Source organism: Phalangium opilio, unplaced genomic scaffold (assembly GCF_054372755.1).
Source record: "Phalangium opilio isolate 3A_F unplaced genomic scaffold, DU_Popi_V2 ptg000017l_1, whole genome shotgun sequence".
In the NCBI taxonomy this organism is placed as follows: domain Eukaryota; kingdom Metazoa; phylum Arthropoda; class Arachnida; order Opiliones; family Phalangiidae; genus Phalangium; species Phalangium opilio.
This window is the reverse complement of record NW_028324151.1, coordinates 2,323,854-2,342,348: the sequence shown is the minus strand read 5'-3', so window position 1 is coordinate 2,342,348 and position 18,495 is coordinate 2,323,854. Positions and strand designations below refer to the sequence as shown.

General features: G+C 40.9%; 1 protein-coding gene across 1 annotated transcript in view; it reads right to left on the bottom strand.

Annotated features, from left to right (window-relative positions):
- Positions 1–18,140, bottom strand: part of LOC149702420 (metabotropic glutamate receptor 2-like) — a 67,043-nt gene extending 48,903 nt beyond the window's left edge. The window contains exon 1 of the mRNA XM_089867116.1: positions 17,507–18,140. Coding sequence (XP_089723242.1) covers positions 17,507–18,140 — 634 coding nt within the window. The remainder of the gene's footprint in view (positions 1–17,506) is intronic.
- Positions 18,141–18,495: the final 355 nt, after the last annotated feature.

Here is an 18,495-nt window from a genome sequence, read left to right as displayed (position 1 = left end):
TGAAACAGTGTCCCTTGTTTCAAACAAAATGGAGATAGATAGAAGTTACATTTTCTATAGTCGAAATTGATTTCCCAAAGAACATCCCCCTTAATTCATGGCTGCAGACTTAACAGAAACACCCTGTATATCTTAAAATCAGAGTAATAATTATCAATGTTAATATAGTATCCACAAATACTTAGGATTCAATCCAGTTCCTGGTATTACAATAGAATTGTAGAAAGCAACCTTTATTGCTAATTTGCATATTGGAAGCCGCTGATTGTTCTATGATTCTTTTGCAAGCCCATGGGGCTAAAATACGTGTGCTCCAAAAATAAAAAGCATATTCTTCAATACGAAGGAGCCCTGCAGGGGCATCGGGTCGAGGGGTCGGACGTTTAGGAAAAAGTGTACGGGATTTCGAAATCCAATTTGATTTCGTCGGATTTCATTGGATTTCATTTTATTTCATTTTATTTCATTGGATTTCATTTGATTTCGTTTGATTTCGTCGGAATTTGTTGGATTTCAGAATTCGATAAAATCCAATGGATTTCATCGAATTTTGAGACTTTTCCCGTGAAACTGTCGGATTTTGCTATTTTTACCGTGATTTCGACTGATTTTGCGATATTTCCCTTGACTCCGTTGGATTTTGAGGTTTTTCGCGTGATTTCCTCGGATTTTGAGATTTTTCCCCGTAATTTCGTTGGATTTTGTGATTTCTTTTGATTTTGGATTTCGTGAATTTTGTAGTGGATTTCACGATTTCTTTACTGATTTTGCTTCAGATTTTGTGATTTCGCTCCTGATTTCGTGATTCCTATGTTGATTTCGTGATTTCTTTGTTGATTTTGTGATTTTTTTAACTGATTTTATGATTTCTTTACTGATTTTGTGATTTCGTTGCTGATTTCGGATTTTTTATTTGATTTCGAAATCAGCATTGATTTCGGATTTCATAAATTGGATTTCACGGGTAGCGTACGGGATTTCATGAATGACCGACCCCTCGCATCGGGTCCTTCATACATCCCCTTAATCCATCAGTTCCGGATTATATATTATACGCACCAACTCTAATTAAATTAAACCCTCAATAACTGAGAATTTTGAGAAAACTAGAGTGCTATAGAAACCGAGTTACATTTGGTCTACTGAACCAGTTTAATTCCACCGTATATACGCGAGAAGCGATTCCAATCGAACGTTATATCAGATTCGGCAATAATTATCAATTCAAGGTTCGTCTTCTGTAAAGTTTAACACCTCGAATGGCAATAAGCATAAGGGATCGATCATAAGAGTACGCTTTTAAACTCATATATTAATGTATGCAGTGTGTTTGGCGCAGTTTCTAAGACCATACAATTACGCCGCGTAAATATGTTATTAAAGAAAGGTGTTTATAGAAAAATAAATAAATTAATTTCCAGCAGATTAAAGTTTCAAAATATTAATTGCCACTTTTCTAAAATGAATGGCATTTCAACACTCTCGACCCCGTGATATATATGTATATATTTCTGGTATAATTAAGGAGTATTATATTCGAAAATTGAAACCGAACGTGCATATATACACACTGGGTTTAATTGATCTCTCCAAAGCTCTTAAACCTCCTAGTATGTGCCGGATGGGCTATACTGGCTTACTGAGAATACGTCCTTAACAGTATAGGTACTTAAAACCAAACAAAAATTTTAAATTTATGTTAACTGGAAGTTATCATGTCGATTAAGTTTATAAAGGTCCGAAGTGAGTTCTATGGGAAATCAATTTTGAGGCGAAAATGTAACTTTCCTATAATTACCCTCGCTTTTTTGGAAGACCCATGTATACAACCAAAAAATTCAAGAGCGATGACTGTTAACTTCGGTTTATTTTACTTCCGAGGTAATTTATACTTTACACGCCTATTATCTTTCAATTTTGGCGACTGGCGTTTGGGATAATCTTAAAAGTCTAAAATTTCGGAAGGAAAATCTAATTACGATATTTAAACCAATATTTACGCTAACCGGAGGCATTTGTCTTAGAAATATGAAACTTCCGCCGCTTCCTCCAAAATTAAATATCTAAATTTGGAACCAAAAGTCCGTACCTTGAAATAACGTATATGAGCTTTTGCTACATAAATTAATCATAGAGATACAGTCTGGACGGCATTTGGTGAAAGGCAAACGCAAACAGTAAAGTATTAACAATAGGTATGACGCTCGGTGAAATATTAATTGAGGATTTTCATCCGAGAAACACTATAGAATTCAGCCACAACGAATGTGTTATTTATTTCTCAATCAACTCTATCTTTCGTAGAATTAAGGTACAAACAAGGTATAAACAGAAACACTGAAGTAATATGAAACTCCTTGTTGGTTTGTTTGAAGAACATAATAAATTCATTCTAGAGTCCATAAGGTAACAATTTTGAATGATTAGTTTACACAACAAGTATGATATTTTGAGAGTCAGAATTATAAATTCATTACTATACGATTCTCCGTAATATTATAATTATAAATTTATGCCGGAATTTCAAATCATATTACTTCATTAATCTAAAATGTCCAATATACGTTGCTAAGTTATTATTATACATAGTCTGGAGTATGTGAACTTCAAAAAGGAGACCGACTAATTACGCGGTCTAGCGAGCGATATCAATCACTAAGACCAGAGACGGAGGTTTCAGGGTTCATACAACTTTTGGGAAACCGATTTCCCTGAGTTTTCCAGATATTTCCCGGACTTTCCCAAATGCAGCCCAGCACCACAGGTACATATACAAGTGTGCATCCACTATACGATACTGACCATCTTCGAAGATTGATCTTTTAGGCACTGGCATTCAATGACTCTACCAACTGAGCCAAGATACACTATATGTTGGACCCTGTTTGAGCTAATTTAGTTGCGAATTTAAACTAACGACCATAAAAGAATTTCTCCGCGCCCACTTGGTCTCGAACTCGGGCCCTTCCGGGTGTGAAGCGGATGCCATAACCACTACACAGCCGATACATATGCAAGTGCGCTATTTGAGCTAATTTAGTTGTGAATTTAAACTAACGAGCACAAAACAACTTCTCCGCGCCCACTTGGTCTCGAACCCGGGTCCTTCCGGGTGTGAAGCGGACGCCATAACCACTACACAGCCGATATATATGCTTGTGCGCTTTTGAGCTAATTTAGTTGTGAATTTAAACTAACGAGCATAAAAGAACTTCTCCGCACCCACGCGGTCTCGAACCCGGGCCCTTCCGGGTATGAAGCGGATGCCATTACCACGACACAGCCGATACATATGCAACTGCTCTATTTGAGCTAATTTAGTTCTGAATTTTAACTAACGAGCATAAAAGAATTTCTCCGCGCCCACTTGGTCTCGAACCCGGGCCCTTCCGGGTGTGAAGCGGATGCCATAACCACTACACAGCCGATACATATACAAGTGCGCTATTTGAGCTAATTTAGTTGTGAATTTAAACTAACGAGCATAAAAGAACTTCTCCGCGCCCACGTGGTCTCGAACCCGGGCCCTTCATAACCACTGCACAGCCGATACATATGCAAGTGGACATCGTTTGACTAAATCTTATTTGAAATAAAAACTAACTTTAAAAAGTAACTTCGGTATCTGAGCACGGACCACATTAGACACGACTTCACCGGGCACTGACCACTTCGAGTACTGATCCACTGTGGGATACCGACCACTTCGAGTACTGATCCACTGTGGGATACCGACCACTTCGAGTACTGATCCACTGTGGGATACTGACCACTTCGAGTACTGTTCCACTGTGGGATACTGACCACTTCGGCCACTGACCATCTTCGAAGATTGATCTTTTAGGCACTGGCATTCAATGACTCTACCAACTGAGCCACGATACACAACGTTGAACCTTCTTTGAGCTAATTTAGTAGTGAATTTTAACTAACGAGCATAAAAGAATTTCTCCGCGCCCACTTGGTCTCGAACCCGGGCCCTTCCGGGAATGAAGCGGATGCCATAACCACTACACCGCCGATACATATACAAGAGCGCTATTTGACTAATTTAGTTGTGAATTTAAACTAACGAGCATAAAAGAACTTCTCCGCCCCCACGTGGTCTCGAACCCGGGCCCTTCCGAGTGTGAAGCGGATGCCATAACCACTACACAGCCGATACATATGCATGTGCGCTTTTGAGCTAATTTAGTTGTGAATTTAAACTAACGAGCATAAAAGAACTTCTCCGCACCCACGTGGTCTCGAACCCGAGCCCTTCCGGGTATGAAGCGGATGCCATAACCACTACACAGCCGATACATATGCAACTGCTCTATTTGAGCTAATTTAGTTCTGTATTTTAACTAACGAGCATAAAAGAATTTCTCCGCGCCCACTTGGTCTCGAACCCGGGCCCTTCCGGGTGTGAAGCGGATGCCATAACCACTACACAGCCGATACATATGCATGTGCGCTTTTGAGCTAATTTAGTTGTGAATTTAAACTAACGAGCATAAAAGAACTTCTCCGCACCCACGTGGTCTCGAACCCGAGCCCTTCCGGGTATGAAGCGGATGCCATAACCACTACACAGCCGATACATATGCAACTGCTCTATTTGAGCTAATTTAGTTCTGTATTTTAACTAACGAGCATAAAAGAATTTCTCCGCGCCCACTTGGTCTCGAACCCGGGCCCTTCCGGGTGTGAAGCGGATGCCATAACCACTACACAGCCGATACATATGCATGTGCGCTTTTGAGCTAATTTAGTTGTGAATTTAAACTAACGAGCATAAAAGAACTTCTCCGCGCCCACTTGGTCTCGAACCCGTGCCCTTCCGGGTATGCAGCGGATGCCATAACCACTACACAGCCGATACATATGCAACTGCTCTATTTGAGCTAATTTAGTTCTGAATTTTAACTAACGAGCATAAAAGAATTTCTCCGCGCCCACTTGGTCTCGAACCCAGGGTCTTCCGTATGTGAAGAGTATGACATAACCACTGCACAGCCGATACATATGCAAGTGGACATCGTTTGACTAAATCTTATTTGAAATAAAAACTAACTTTAAAAAGTAACTTCGGTATCTGAGCACGGACCACATTAGACACGACTTCACCGGGCACTGACCACTTCGAGTACTGATCCACTGTGGGATACCGACCACTTCGAGTACTGATCCACTGTGGGATACCGACCACTTCGAGTACTGATCCACTGTGGGATACCGACCACTTCGAGTACTGATCCACTGTGGGATACTGACCACTTCGGCCACTGACCATCTTCGAAGATTGATCTTTTAGGCACTGGCATTCAATGACTCTACCAACTGAGCCACGATACACGACGTTGAACCTTCTTTGAGCTAATTTAGTAGTGAATTTTAACGAACGAGCATAAAAGAATTTCTCCGCGCCCACTTGGTCTCGAACCCGGGGCCTTCCGTGTGTGAAGCGGATGACATAACCACTACACAGCCGATACATATACAAATGCGCTATTTGAGCTAATTTAGTTGTGAATTTAAACTAACGAGCACAAAACAACTTCTCCGCGCCCACTTGGTCTCGAACCCGGGTCCTTCCGGGTGTGAAGCGGACGCCATAACCACTACACACCCGATATATATGCTTGTGCGCTTTTGAGCTAATTTAGTTGTGAATTTAAACTAACGAGCATAAAAGAACTTCTCCGCACCCACGCGGTCTCGAACCCGGGCCCTTCCGGGTATGAAGCGGATGCCATTACCACGACACAGCCGATACATATGCAACTGCTCTATTTGAGCTAATTTAGTTCTGTATTTTAACTAACGAGCATAAAAGAATTTCTCCGCGCCCACTTGGTCTCGAACCCGGGCCCTTCCGGGTGTGAAGCGGATGCCATAACCACTACACAGCCGATACATATGCATGTGCGCTTTTGAGCTAATTTAGTTGTGAATTTAAACTAACGAGCATAAAAGAACTTCTCCGCACCCACGTGGTCTCGAACCCGAGCCCTTCCGGGTGTGAAGCGGATGCCATAACCACTACACAGCCGATACATATACAAGTGCGCTATTTGAGCTAATTTAGTTGTGAATTTAAACTAACGAGCATAAAAGAACTCCGCGCCCACGTGGTCTCGAACCCGGGCCCTTCATAACCACTGCACAGCCGATACATATGCAAGTGGACATCGTTTGACTAAATCTTATTTGAAATAAAAACTAACTTTAAAAAGTAACTTCGGTATCTGAGCACGGACCACATTAGACACGACTTCACCGGGCACTGACCACTTCGAGTACTGATCCACTGTGGGATACCGACCACTTCGAGTACTGATCCACTGTGGGATACCGACCACTTCGAGTACTGATCCACTGTGGGATACTGACCACTTTCGAGTACTGATCCACTGTGGGATACTGACCACTTCGGCCACTGACCATCTTCGAAGATTGATCTTTTAGGCACTGGCATTCAATGACTCTACCAACTGAGCCACGATACACAACGTTGAACCTTCTTTGAGCTAATTTAGTAGTGAATTTTAACTAACGAGCATAAAAGAATTTCTCCGCGCCCACTTGGTCTCGAACCCGGGCCCTTCCGGGAATGAAGCGGATGCCATAACCACTACACCGCCGATACATATACAAGAGCGCTATTTGACTAATTTAGTTGTGAATTTAAACTAACGAGCATAAAAGAACTTCTCCGCCCCCACGTGGTCTCGAACCCGGGCCCTTCCGAGTGTGAAGCGGATGCCATAACCACTACACAGCCGATACATATGCATGTGCGCTTTTGAGCTAATTTAGTTGTGAATTTAAACTAACGAGCATAAAAGAACTTCTCCGCACCCACGTGGTCTCGAACCCGAGCCCTTCCGGGTATGCAGCGGATGCCATAACCACTACACAGCCGATACATATGCAACTGCTCTATTTGAGCTAATTTAGTTCTGAATTTTAACTAACGAGCATAAAAGAATTTCTCCGCGCCCACTTGGTCTCGAACCCGGGCCCTTCCGGGTGTGAAGCGGATGCCATAACCACTACACAGCCGATACATATACAAGTGCGCTATTTGAGCTAATTTAGTTGTGAATTTAAACTAACGAGCATAAAAGAACTCCGCGCCCACTTGGTCTCGAACCCAGGGTCTTCCGTATGTGAAGAGTATGACATAACCACTGCACAGCCGATACATATGCAAGTGGACATCGTTTGACTAAATCTTATTTGAAATAAAAACTAACTTTAAATAGTAACTTCGGTATCTGAGCACGGACCACATTAGACACGACTTCACCGGGCACTGACCACTTCGAGTACTGATCCACTGTGGGATACCGACCACTTCGAGTACTGATCCACTGTGGGATACCGACCACTTCGAGTACTGATCCACTGTGGGATACTGACCACTTCGAGTACTGATCCACTGTGGGATACTGACCACTTCGAGTACTGATCCACTGTGGGATACTGACCACTTCGGCCACTGACCATCTTCGAAGATTGATCTTTTAGGCACTGGCATTCAATGACTCTACCAACTGAGCCACGATACACGACGTTGAACCTTCTTTGAGCTAATTTAGTAGTGAATTTTAACGAACGAGCATAAAAGAATTTCTCCGCGCCCACTTGGTCTCGAACCCGGGGCCTTCCGTGTGTGAAGCGGATGACATAACCACTACACAGCCGATACATATACAAATGCGCTATTTGAGCTAATTTAGTTGTGAATTTAAACTAACGAGCACAAAACAACTTCTCCGCGCCCACTTGGTCTCGAACCCGGGTCCTTCCGGGTGTGAAGCGGACGCCATAACCACTACACACCCGATATATATGCTTGTGCGCTTTTGAGCTAATTTAGTTGTGAATTTAAACTAACGAGCATAAAAGAACTTCTCCGCACCCACGCGGTCTCGAACCCGGGCCCTTCCGGGTATGAAGCGGATGCCATTACCACGACACAGCCGATACATATGCAACTGCTCTATTTGAGCTAATTTAGTTCTGTATTTTAACTAACGAGCATAAAAGAATTTCTCCGCGCCCACTTGGTCTCGAACCCGGGCCCTTCCGGGTGTGAAGCGGATGCCATAACCACTACACAGCCGATACATATGCATGTGCGCTTTTGAGCTAATTTAGTTGTGAATTTAAACTAACGAGCATAAAAGAACTTCTCCGCACCCACGTGGTCTCGAACCCGAGCCCTTCCGGGTGTGAAGCGGATGCCATAACCACTACACAGCCGATACATATACAAGTGCGCTATTTGAGCTAATTTAGTTGTGAATTTAAACTAACGAGCATAAAAGAACTCCGCGCCCACGTGGTCTCGAACCCGGGCCCTTCATAACCACTGCACAGCCGATACATATGCAAGTGGACATCGTTTGACTAAATCTTATTTGAAATAAAAACTAACTTTAAAAAGTAACTTCGGTATCTGAGCACGGACCACATTAGACACGACTTCACCGGGCACTGACCACTTCGAGTACTGATCCACTGTGGGATACCGACCACTTCGAGTACTGATCCACTGTGGGATACCGACCACTTCGAGTACTGATCCACTGTGGGATACTGACCACTTCGAGTACTGATCCACTGTGGGATACTGACCACTTCGGCCACTGACCATCTTCGAAGATTGATCTTTTAGGCACTGGCATTCAATGACTCTACCAACTGAGCCACGATACACAACGTTGAACCTTCTTTGAGCTAATTTAGTAGTGAATTTTAACTAACGAGCATAAAAGAATTTCTCCGCGCCCACTTGGTCTCGAACCCGGGCCCTTCCGGGAATGAAGCGGATGCCATAACCACTACACCGCCGATACATATACAAGAGCGCTATTTGACTAATTTAGTTGTGAATTTAAACTAACGAGCATAAAAGAACTTCTCCGCCCCCACGTGGTCTCGAACCCGGGCCCTTCCGAGTGTGAAGCGGATGCCATAACCACTACACAGCCGATACATATGCATGTGCGCTTTTGAGCTAATTTAGTTGTGAATTTAAACTAACGAGCATAAAAGAACTTCTCCGCACCCACGTGGTCTCGAACCCGAGCCCTTCCGGGTATGCAGCGGATGCCATAACCACTACACAGCCGATACATATGCAACTGCTCTATTTGAGCTAATTTAGTTCTGAATTTTAACTAACGAGCATAAAAGAATTTCTCCGCGCCCACTTGGTCTCGAACCCGGGCCCTTCCGGGTGTGAAGCGGATGCCATAACCACTACACAGCCGATACATATACAAGTGCGCTATTTGAGCTAATTTAGTTGTGAATTTAAACTAACGAGCATAAAAGAACTCCGCGCCCACTTGGTCTCGAACCCAGGGTCTTCCGTATGTGAAGAGTATGACATAACCACTGCACAGCCGATACATATGCAAGTGGACATCGTTTGACTAAATCTTATTTGAAATAAAAACTAACTTTAAATAGTAACTTCGGTATCTGAGCACGGACCACATTAGACACGACTTCACCGGGCACTGACCACTTCGAGTACTGATCCACTGTGGGATACCGACCACTTCGAGTACTGATCCACTGTGGGATACCGACCACTTCGAGTACTGATCCACTGTGGGATACTGACCACTTCGAGTACTGATCCACTGTGGGATACTGACCACTTCGGCCACTGACCATCTTCGAAGATTGATCTTTAGGCACTGGCATTCAATGACTCTACCAACTGAGCCACGATACACGACGTTGAACCTTCTTTGAGCTAATTTAGTAGTGAATTTTAACTAACGAGCATAAAAGAATTTCTCCGCGCCCACTTGGTCTCGAACCCGGGGCCTTCCGTGTGTGAAGCGGATGACATAACCACTACACAGCCGATACATATACAAATGCGCTATTTGAGCTAATTTACTTGCGAATTTTTCCCCATGGAGTAATAACAATGGGAGTTGTCTACTATAGTCATACCTCACAAATTTCCCTGATTGCCCTGAATTTTACTAAAAAAATTAATTTTCAGGTTTGTATGAACCCTGGGTTTGAGGTGGGAACCTGAAATAATTAATAAATAAATTATTTAATTAATTTAGAAATGGGGAGATATATTTGACTGAATAATTAAATTCAATTGTAACCACCATTACGACGACGCGATATACCAAAGGTTTTTACATAAATGGTTGAGAAAATTGAGTGTAACCCGTTGGCGTCAAACAAATGTAATAATTCCTAACATTAACTCGAAAAGATTTTGCAGGTATAACTATGGAAAAACGGTGTATACTGTTTAGATAACGAAATATCGAGCCAATTGCGAGTTTTGAAACAATTAACCATTTATCAAATAACTCTGGTTAAAGGTCGTTCAACGCCGCGTATACGTCGCTGCTTGTAATACTCAGGTACGTACACGACAAACGCGATCAATTCTGTATAATAATTATTAGATCTGATTATAACCTTACAAACTTATTATAACAACCAACGTTGCGAGGAGAAACGTATAATTTCTAAATGCCAAAAACCTATAGATAAAAAAATTCCTTTAAAAGTGTATGGCTTATTATTCTCCAATAGGAAGGCCTCGATCACTCCAGAATGTCCATAAATAGTTACCCCTCAATATCACCGCGTATAAAAACAAACACGGCCTGTATGGAGTGACTTAGGACAAATTATCCGACGCATCCACCTGCCCGAGATAGGCTTGGTTGCTCGCCTTTGAATCCTTAAGGATTACCTCCCACGCGAGAGACTTTATAGGGAAAATTGCATTTTAAAATGTTACCAAGAATAACTGAAAAAGGCTTTCAAGTTATAGCGTTCGGCTTCGGTAACAAGTAAAGCTGTAACAGAACGAGAAAGTTTATGATTTTGACAAGAGAAGGACACGGGGTGGAAGCGAGGGAGTCCACAAAAACATTTTTTCTTTTCTTTAAAATGTTTTTCTCTTTCTCTTTTCAACTTCTTAAACAAACTCTTTTTAATATCTTTTATCCTTAAAAAAAGAAGCTAGAACTGCATGCATCGCCGCGGTTTTAAAGTTTTTAAAGCTACAAGGACTTTACATTGAAATGGACAGGATACGTAAACGGAATACCTGTTTACTCAATCTTAGTAGTTCTTTATAACTGTTAGAGGGGCGTGCAAGTCCCACCTGTTGCGCGTAATAGAAGCACCATAAAGGGAATAAAAATTGCGCGAATTACTTTAGATGTAAGATATAAAGGATAGTGAATGCCATATTAAAAACTAAGTAATTATTTACCAAATTGTTTTCGATTTATTTGACAAAAGAAGGTGTAAAAACACTCGTTTTCTCTTCAATTTGTATAATAAGCGCAGGACGGAAACGAGATCAGTGTTGCGCGGGGGGGGGCGGGTGAAAGGTCACGGTATCGAATTGACCACAATCTTTAGACATACCACGATATATCAAAAGCCGCCGTCAATATATAGAGGTAAACCTCTTTTACACACGTAGAAATCGAAATCTTCAAACAAAAAAATACAAACCGGACTTTTACAATCTATATTGCTGGGAATGGAACAGATTTCTTTGAAAAAGAAAATAAAGAAAACAACAGAAAAAAGAAACGAGACGGAATTTGGTAAATAGAGAAGAAGAAGACGGTGAAGTAACCAGAGTCTTTATATCAAACGGAGGATAGTTTTAACTAATCTTGCTTTTGAGTTGCTAATCGTGTCTTTTAGTTGTTAATCATAATCGCGACATATCATGTACCGCGTGGATATGGATTGACGTTAAGATCCTGTGTACGATTTGACACTATCCCGTTTCTTCTAACCCATGCAGCAACCTTATTGGGTTCAAATGAGACAATCCCCAAAACCTTCCCAAAGTAATACAGAAACCATGGACCGCCAGCCAGCAATGGACACCAAATTCTTCTGTCGCTTTTAAGCTCTGAAAGTACTAAGGGACAAAGTACAGACGCGTGCAGCCTATACCTATTCCACAGAAAAAAAAAATATATCAAATTGGATTTTCGTTTTCCAGGCAACTGAAAGTTCGGTATATAGAAAGGGCGGCAAGTGTAGGGTTACAGAATGAAGTCATTCGTGAGGACGGTTACTTTTTCTTAATTTTTTTTTCTTTTTTGCTGTCAATACTTTTAGTGGCGTGATGAGAGGACTTTTTTCGATTTAAACGTCTTCTAGTTAGTGCGAAACTCGACACTAAGTAATTATGATTTCTTCTTCTTAGGATCGATTGGACACAAAATGTCTATTTCCGAAAGCATGGGGACTACGTAGCAAAAGAATGATTTGAAAGGAAAGTCAGCAGAGAGGAATCAAGATAAGAAACGTTAACCTCATCGACCTTGCCTAGCTTGCGAGAAAATAAAACCTAAGTCCTTATTCCTTGCACTGGTCTAAAATGACCCGACCGTCCAATCGCAACTGTGGTTTTTTAGGAGTAAAGAACAGTTACTTTCGATGTAAGATCCTTAACAAGCTCGTCTTTTCGTTAAGGGGGCTCCGCGTAGATGTTTCAAAGAAAGTTCTTTAGCCCTAAAAATCAAACGAAAAGAAAGAAAAAGAGGGTTGTACGTCCAAAAGTCAGTATAACAAGGAACTAACTTTAAGGACCATATAGAGGGAGGCCTGTAGGATTAAAGACCGGACGGACCACGCGAGTGAGTGAGTCCGCGGGGGAAGTGGACAGTTGAAAAGAGTAATGCTTGGCCGTGTCCACTATGACCATCAATAGCCAGCTCGGCGCGTCTTACAAACGACCATCCATTACTAGGGACCACTAAATGAATTGCCCGAGGTTAGGATGTCCTTTAACAACAAAGATTTTTTAGGGGACGTCTTCAAGGATACGTATGCCACGCTTACGTATGTCCTGATGGCAAAACGGGCTCTATAGAACTAATCATTCTAATAATTCACCACTTGAACCCTCATTTACCAAAAGACTTTCAATATGTTTGGTCACGGATTATGTTTCCCTCAAACTGTTTCCCATTCAAGAACACAGGCACACACACATATCAACCGTAAGAATGTAATAATACCTTTCCGTACTTGTTTTATTCCCGAATTCTGCCACAAAACGTTGGTCGTACATAAACGTTAAAGCGAAAGAGCTATAAATCTGACCAGGGGACATTGGTGAGAGGTAAGGTTGATATATATTCCTAGAGCCCTAGCTAACTTTGTCGTTCTCGTGGGCCGCAGCAGGCCCTAAATTTATGGAACGAGGTTCTATATATCGCCTTCCTTTCTGGCAATTTACGAAAAGGAAAGCGGCACTGGTAAGTGTTGCATCGATTATAAAACTTCACTCCTGCTAAGTGTTAATGAGCGTTGCTATTTTTTAACCCAGTATCTAGCACGCCCTGTTTAGTGTTTACCACGTGCACCAACCACCTTTTGTTAGTATATTTTACAAATGTTTTAGCAAGATCTAAAGTGCATTTCATTGTATGGGTACTGGGGCAATGTTTACACTCTAAGCCTTTGCATAACTACCGTTAACGAGTCCCCCCCATGCACCTTCTCTCTCTCATTTTTAAAGGTCGCTTTCCTTTATTTATAGCCCCGTAGTCACTAGACGCTAATTCCCTTAAGCTGTAAACACGTACAGTTTTTAGTACTACTAGGTCAGGGCAGCGAAAGGGTGATTGGACACTCTCGAACTTAGCCTAGGCCTAAAGCGCTTGCTAAGTTAAAAAAAAAAGATACAAGGCCCGAATCCACGTATTGTTTTATAGCCTAGCCTACAACCTAAAACTAAAACGCTTCTCAATGACCCCCTCCTCTCTCACTCTCTCTCTCTCTTTTCTATAGTTGTATGGTATCTAAAGTAATTTAGGCCAAACGAGAAAAAGTAATTATACAATGAGGACCGTTCTCTCATTAGTGGGATGCTATGCAAATTGATATATTAATAAAATAGTGGGTTATAGTAATTCAGCTGGTTTTGCCTGAAAAGATATTTTTTATTTCCTGACTTTTACAGGTTTCATTCTGAATATTTTCAACCGAAAAATTACTTTCCCTAAGTGACATTTACAAGGTTTTCCCTGACCAAAACAGAAACCCTGTTAATTAAAAAAATAAAACCCAAATGGATTTGCCCAAACTCCAAACACAATTCAAATACTCTTTAGTTTTTACCTCTCTCGTGATAAACAATTACCCTTTCGAAAGGCAATGAGTGAGAATTGGCAAAAACCGTGGCAGAAAATGAGAGATTGGGATTCTAAGTAGTGATCTTTAAGCCTATAAAGGTCAATCAGACTTAATCTTAAAGAAGAACGACAGCCGAATCTCAGAGTCATTCCAAGATAATTAACCTTATCGTTTGGACGCTATCGGATACCAGTTTCTCTCTCTCTTTGCGAAAAGGAAGAACATCTTTAGTTCACTCTAGGATCGCTTAGCGTCGTCTAGCTATAGTAATCAATGTTCAAAGAGGGGGGGGGCTATCGGGCATATGGAAGTCGCTCAGATGACTTGGAAAACTTGGGATGAATTCGGCTACAAGATCTTTTACTTCTTAGTCGAAGGAATCACATCGATCATCGGAACTTTTCCCTTCGATATCGGAAGCCCGTCTTCTCTTATAACTTCTCTCAGACCAAAGAAAGAAAGAGAGAAAGTAAAGAGGGAGAGAGAGCATAGGTCTTCAAAGATATCTCTTCAGCCTCCGGATCTAAGAGGGGATATTCCAACCATCACTAGTTTTGAAAGCTTTGTTCAAACTATGTTAGTTTCTCTCTCCCTAAGTTAAACGTAGGCGATTCTTTGAAATTAAAATAACATTTAAAGAATTGCGTTGAAACAAATTTTTCGAAAGGAACCTTTTGAAGTATAAGTGTCCTAGGTTTTCAAAAATGTATATTGAGGTTAAAATATTATTTTTCTTTAGTCTTTGTTGCTTTAGTTAAGTCTCTATGGTCCTGGAGCTTTGGACTTCGAGCTACAACAGAAAGCGACACCGTTATGATCGTCAACACCGAGTAAAATGGCATGCATTTCCGAGTTAGTAATTTTGGGAAATTCAAATAACAAAAGCGGACTTAATTTTTACGTACATTTTCAAGTATTTATAACGAAAATCTTATAGGCCTAGAAAGTGATTTTAAAGTCAGTCTGTGATCCGAACACGGTCTTACAAAATAGAGAAAGATCTATGGTAGGGAAAAGAGGGCAACAAAATCAAATAGGTTTTCGTTTACAAATGTTACCCTAGGGTGGGAGCGGGAGGAGGGGGGGGGAAACTATGAAAGGCGTTACAGTCCGTATAGGAGTGTCGGCCGACACAAAAGTCAAGAATATGATAAGTGATTTGGCGGCGCACGACTGCGTGTACGATTCCGGCCTAGTCAAGATGATAAAAGTCGCGGTGGGATTTCGGTTCTTTCAAAGATACATTTATACGAATTGTAAGAAATTCCGATTCCATATACACGCCCACGACGCGCGAGCTAGCGAGCGTCTGTGTGATTCCCGTAGGACTGAACGCCTTTCAAATCATTATTCTTCAAGCCTCGACGTTTCTACCGTCACGAAGATTTCCCCAGACGCCATGCTGCCATGCACGCTTCCAAATTCCAATGAATCTTGTTATTAAGTGATTTCAAAGGTGTGAACATGCTGCTAAGGTTTACAAGAGAAGGTGGACCAGTTCATGGCAGAACTAACAATAAAGAATCACGATATTTCTATAATATTTCGCGAAATTTCTACAATTTATAAAATATTTCACGAGGGTTCTACAATATTTCTGAAATACTTCACGAGATTTCTACAATATTTCACGAGGGTTCTACAATATTTCACGAGGGTTCTACAATATTTCTGAAATACTTCACGAGATTTCTACAATATTTCACGAGATTCCTAAAATATTTCACGAGGGTTCTACAATATTTCTGAAATACTTCACGAGATTTCTACAATAATTCACGAGATTCCTAAAACATTTGACGAGATTCCTAAAATATTTCACGAGATTTCTACAATATTTCGCGAGATTTCTACAATATTTCACGAGATTTCTACAATTTAAAAAATATTTCACGAGGGTTCTACAATATTTCTGCGAAATTTCTGAAATATTTCGCGAGATTTCTACAACATTTCACGAGATTTCTACAATATTTCACGAGATTCCTAAAATATTTCACGAGATTTCTAAAATATTTCACGAGATTCCTTAAATATTTAATGAGATTCCTTAAATATTTCACGAGATTTCTAAAATATTTCACGAGATTCCTAAAATACTTCTCGAGATATAAAAAAATTCCCATAGCCCCGAATATTGGTTTCGATATGACCATAAACCACAAAAAGAAAATTAACTCGTAAATCATAGGATATTTTATACGTGAAATTCCACAGTTTCGATTTTCCGTTTAGAGAAAGAGTAAAAAGCGGACCCGATACGTTTATTTTGGGATTTTATTTTTTCTTACACGACTTTTTCTTATAGATCTCGAGACACATAACGGTTTTGGCCAAAAAAAATAAGAAATTCTATACTATAGGCTATAGGCCTATATTTTCTTTCTATTCGTAATTCCTTATCGGGGAATAAATATAATAAACGGAGAAACGTTCCGATGCCAGTTTATTCCTTCTTTATATCGATAGTTGACGACTTTGAATCACGGAAGACGTAATATTTACTGGTTTACGCGTTTCCAATGGGGTTGTAAACGTAAATCGTATTTAAGTTGAAAATACGCTTGAGGAAGGTACGCTTAATTCCTCGTATATTGGAAATAAAATAAAATAAACAGTTGCGTTTGAAATATTTATGGTTTTACGTGTCCCACTTTTAAAACTTCATCTCGACTCTAAAAGAAAAGTTACTTTACGAGAATGAGATTATCAATGGGAGGAAAAAAATTATGAACTTATTTAAGAATCAATTTACTTATGAAATAAATGTAACTAACGGGAAAAACGTTTAGAAATAAAAGTTTTCTCGTTGCGAAGTTTGCGCGTAAAATATTATATTTGTTTTTCTGGCGGAATTAAATGGTTTAAGACACGATATACAACCAAATGGTTTCCCACGAGGGGAAAATTATTTGTTGAAAGAAAAGCCGCCGCGTTTAGTTATCCTAGACAAAACGACGTCTCCCCATTTCTTTAGAAATTACTCTAAAATTGCAAAAAGGGATTTTGATAAGAGGGGAGAATATATAGGTAATGATTCGGAAAATGAATTAAAGAAGAAAACAAGAAAAATGCATTTTTCTCTAAGAGATACAATCGCATTTGTTGCTGGCAACATTTGGTTTTTTTTTTTTTTTTGAAGGATTTCTCGATTACAGTTTAGATAAAATGAAACAAAATATTTTGTTATTTAAACTTTTACTAAATGCGTATAAAATAGGTTATATTTTGCATAAAAAATATATTTTCACGACATGGAGATTTGAAAGCGAGTCCATTACGACTGGATCATGGTTACTTTAAAATTATAAACCAATGGCAGAAAGGAAACGTGGTTTACCTTTGATGAAATCAACGGCTTGTTCCAGGCCATAGGTATCTTTATCACAATCGTCCAGGACGTAGGCACCCAACTGGAATCCTGGCAAAAAATCCTCCTTCTTGTTGACCCAATCCAGGGTATAGAGCATACCTTCCAAGGCTTGAATACCACCCTGTGGCATAATGGGACCGCAAATCAGGGTGTCCTCTCTCTCGTGAATCATCATTAAACCGCCCAAGATAATCTTTCCATCCATTTCAGCCACTCTCTTAATGGGCCAAGTGTAGTTCAGGGAAGCGTTGACCTTGCCCGGAGCCACTCTGGACGCTAAAGAGCGACGGTTATTCCCTGCCGGGACACCACCACCACCGATTCCTCCTCGACGCTCCAAATTTTGAAGCGAAAGTTCGTGATCGTGTCTAAGATGATGGTACGGAAACCGTGGTAGAACAGTTCGGGTCGAATGTACGTACCCCGGATCCCAATCGTAACTGTACTGATGGGAGGACACATTGCTCTTAGCACCTTGCGTCGCGGGTAGCTGAAGAAACGACGACGATAATAAGACGAAATACCACAAGTACTTAATGGTTAATTCCCCAACCCCACGAACGGGGTTATTAAATACGACATTAGGGTGGTTTAGCAACATCGTTTTACGAGAGAGGGAGATAGAGAGAAAAGAAAAAAGCGAACCGCCGGTTAATACCAATAATTAATCGAGTTATTATTAACAAATTCAACCAGAGTCGAAATGCAGCGTTGTAGAGGTAAGCCTGTTGGGCATCTCGCCTGTTATGTAATAACCTACAAACTGTGGGATGCGAAAACTGAAACTAGCAGCCGGCTGGGGCAAAAAGATTAATAGTTAGCTCGCTCGCTCGCTTCGGTTCGGGTATGGCTTTGCTCGGCTCGGCGGGGAAGCTCTAAATTGGGGTAAACCGTCCCGCGGAACTGGAGCAGATGTGCCAGCTCCCCTGGATTGCCAGCTTCTCATTGAATGCGCG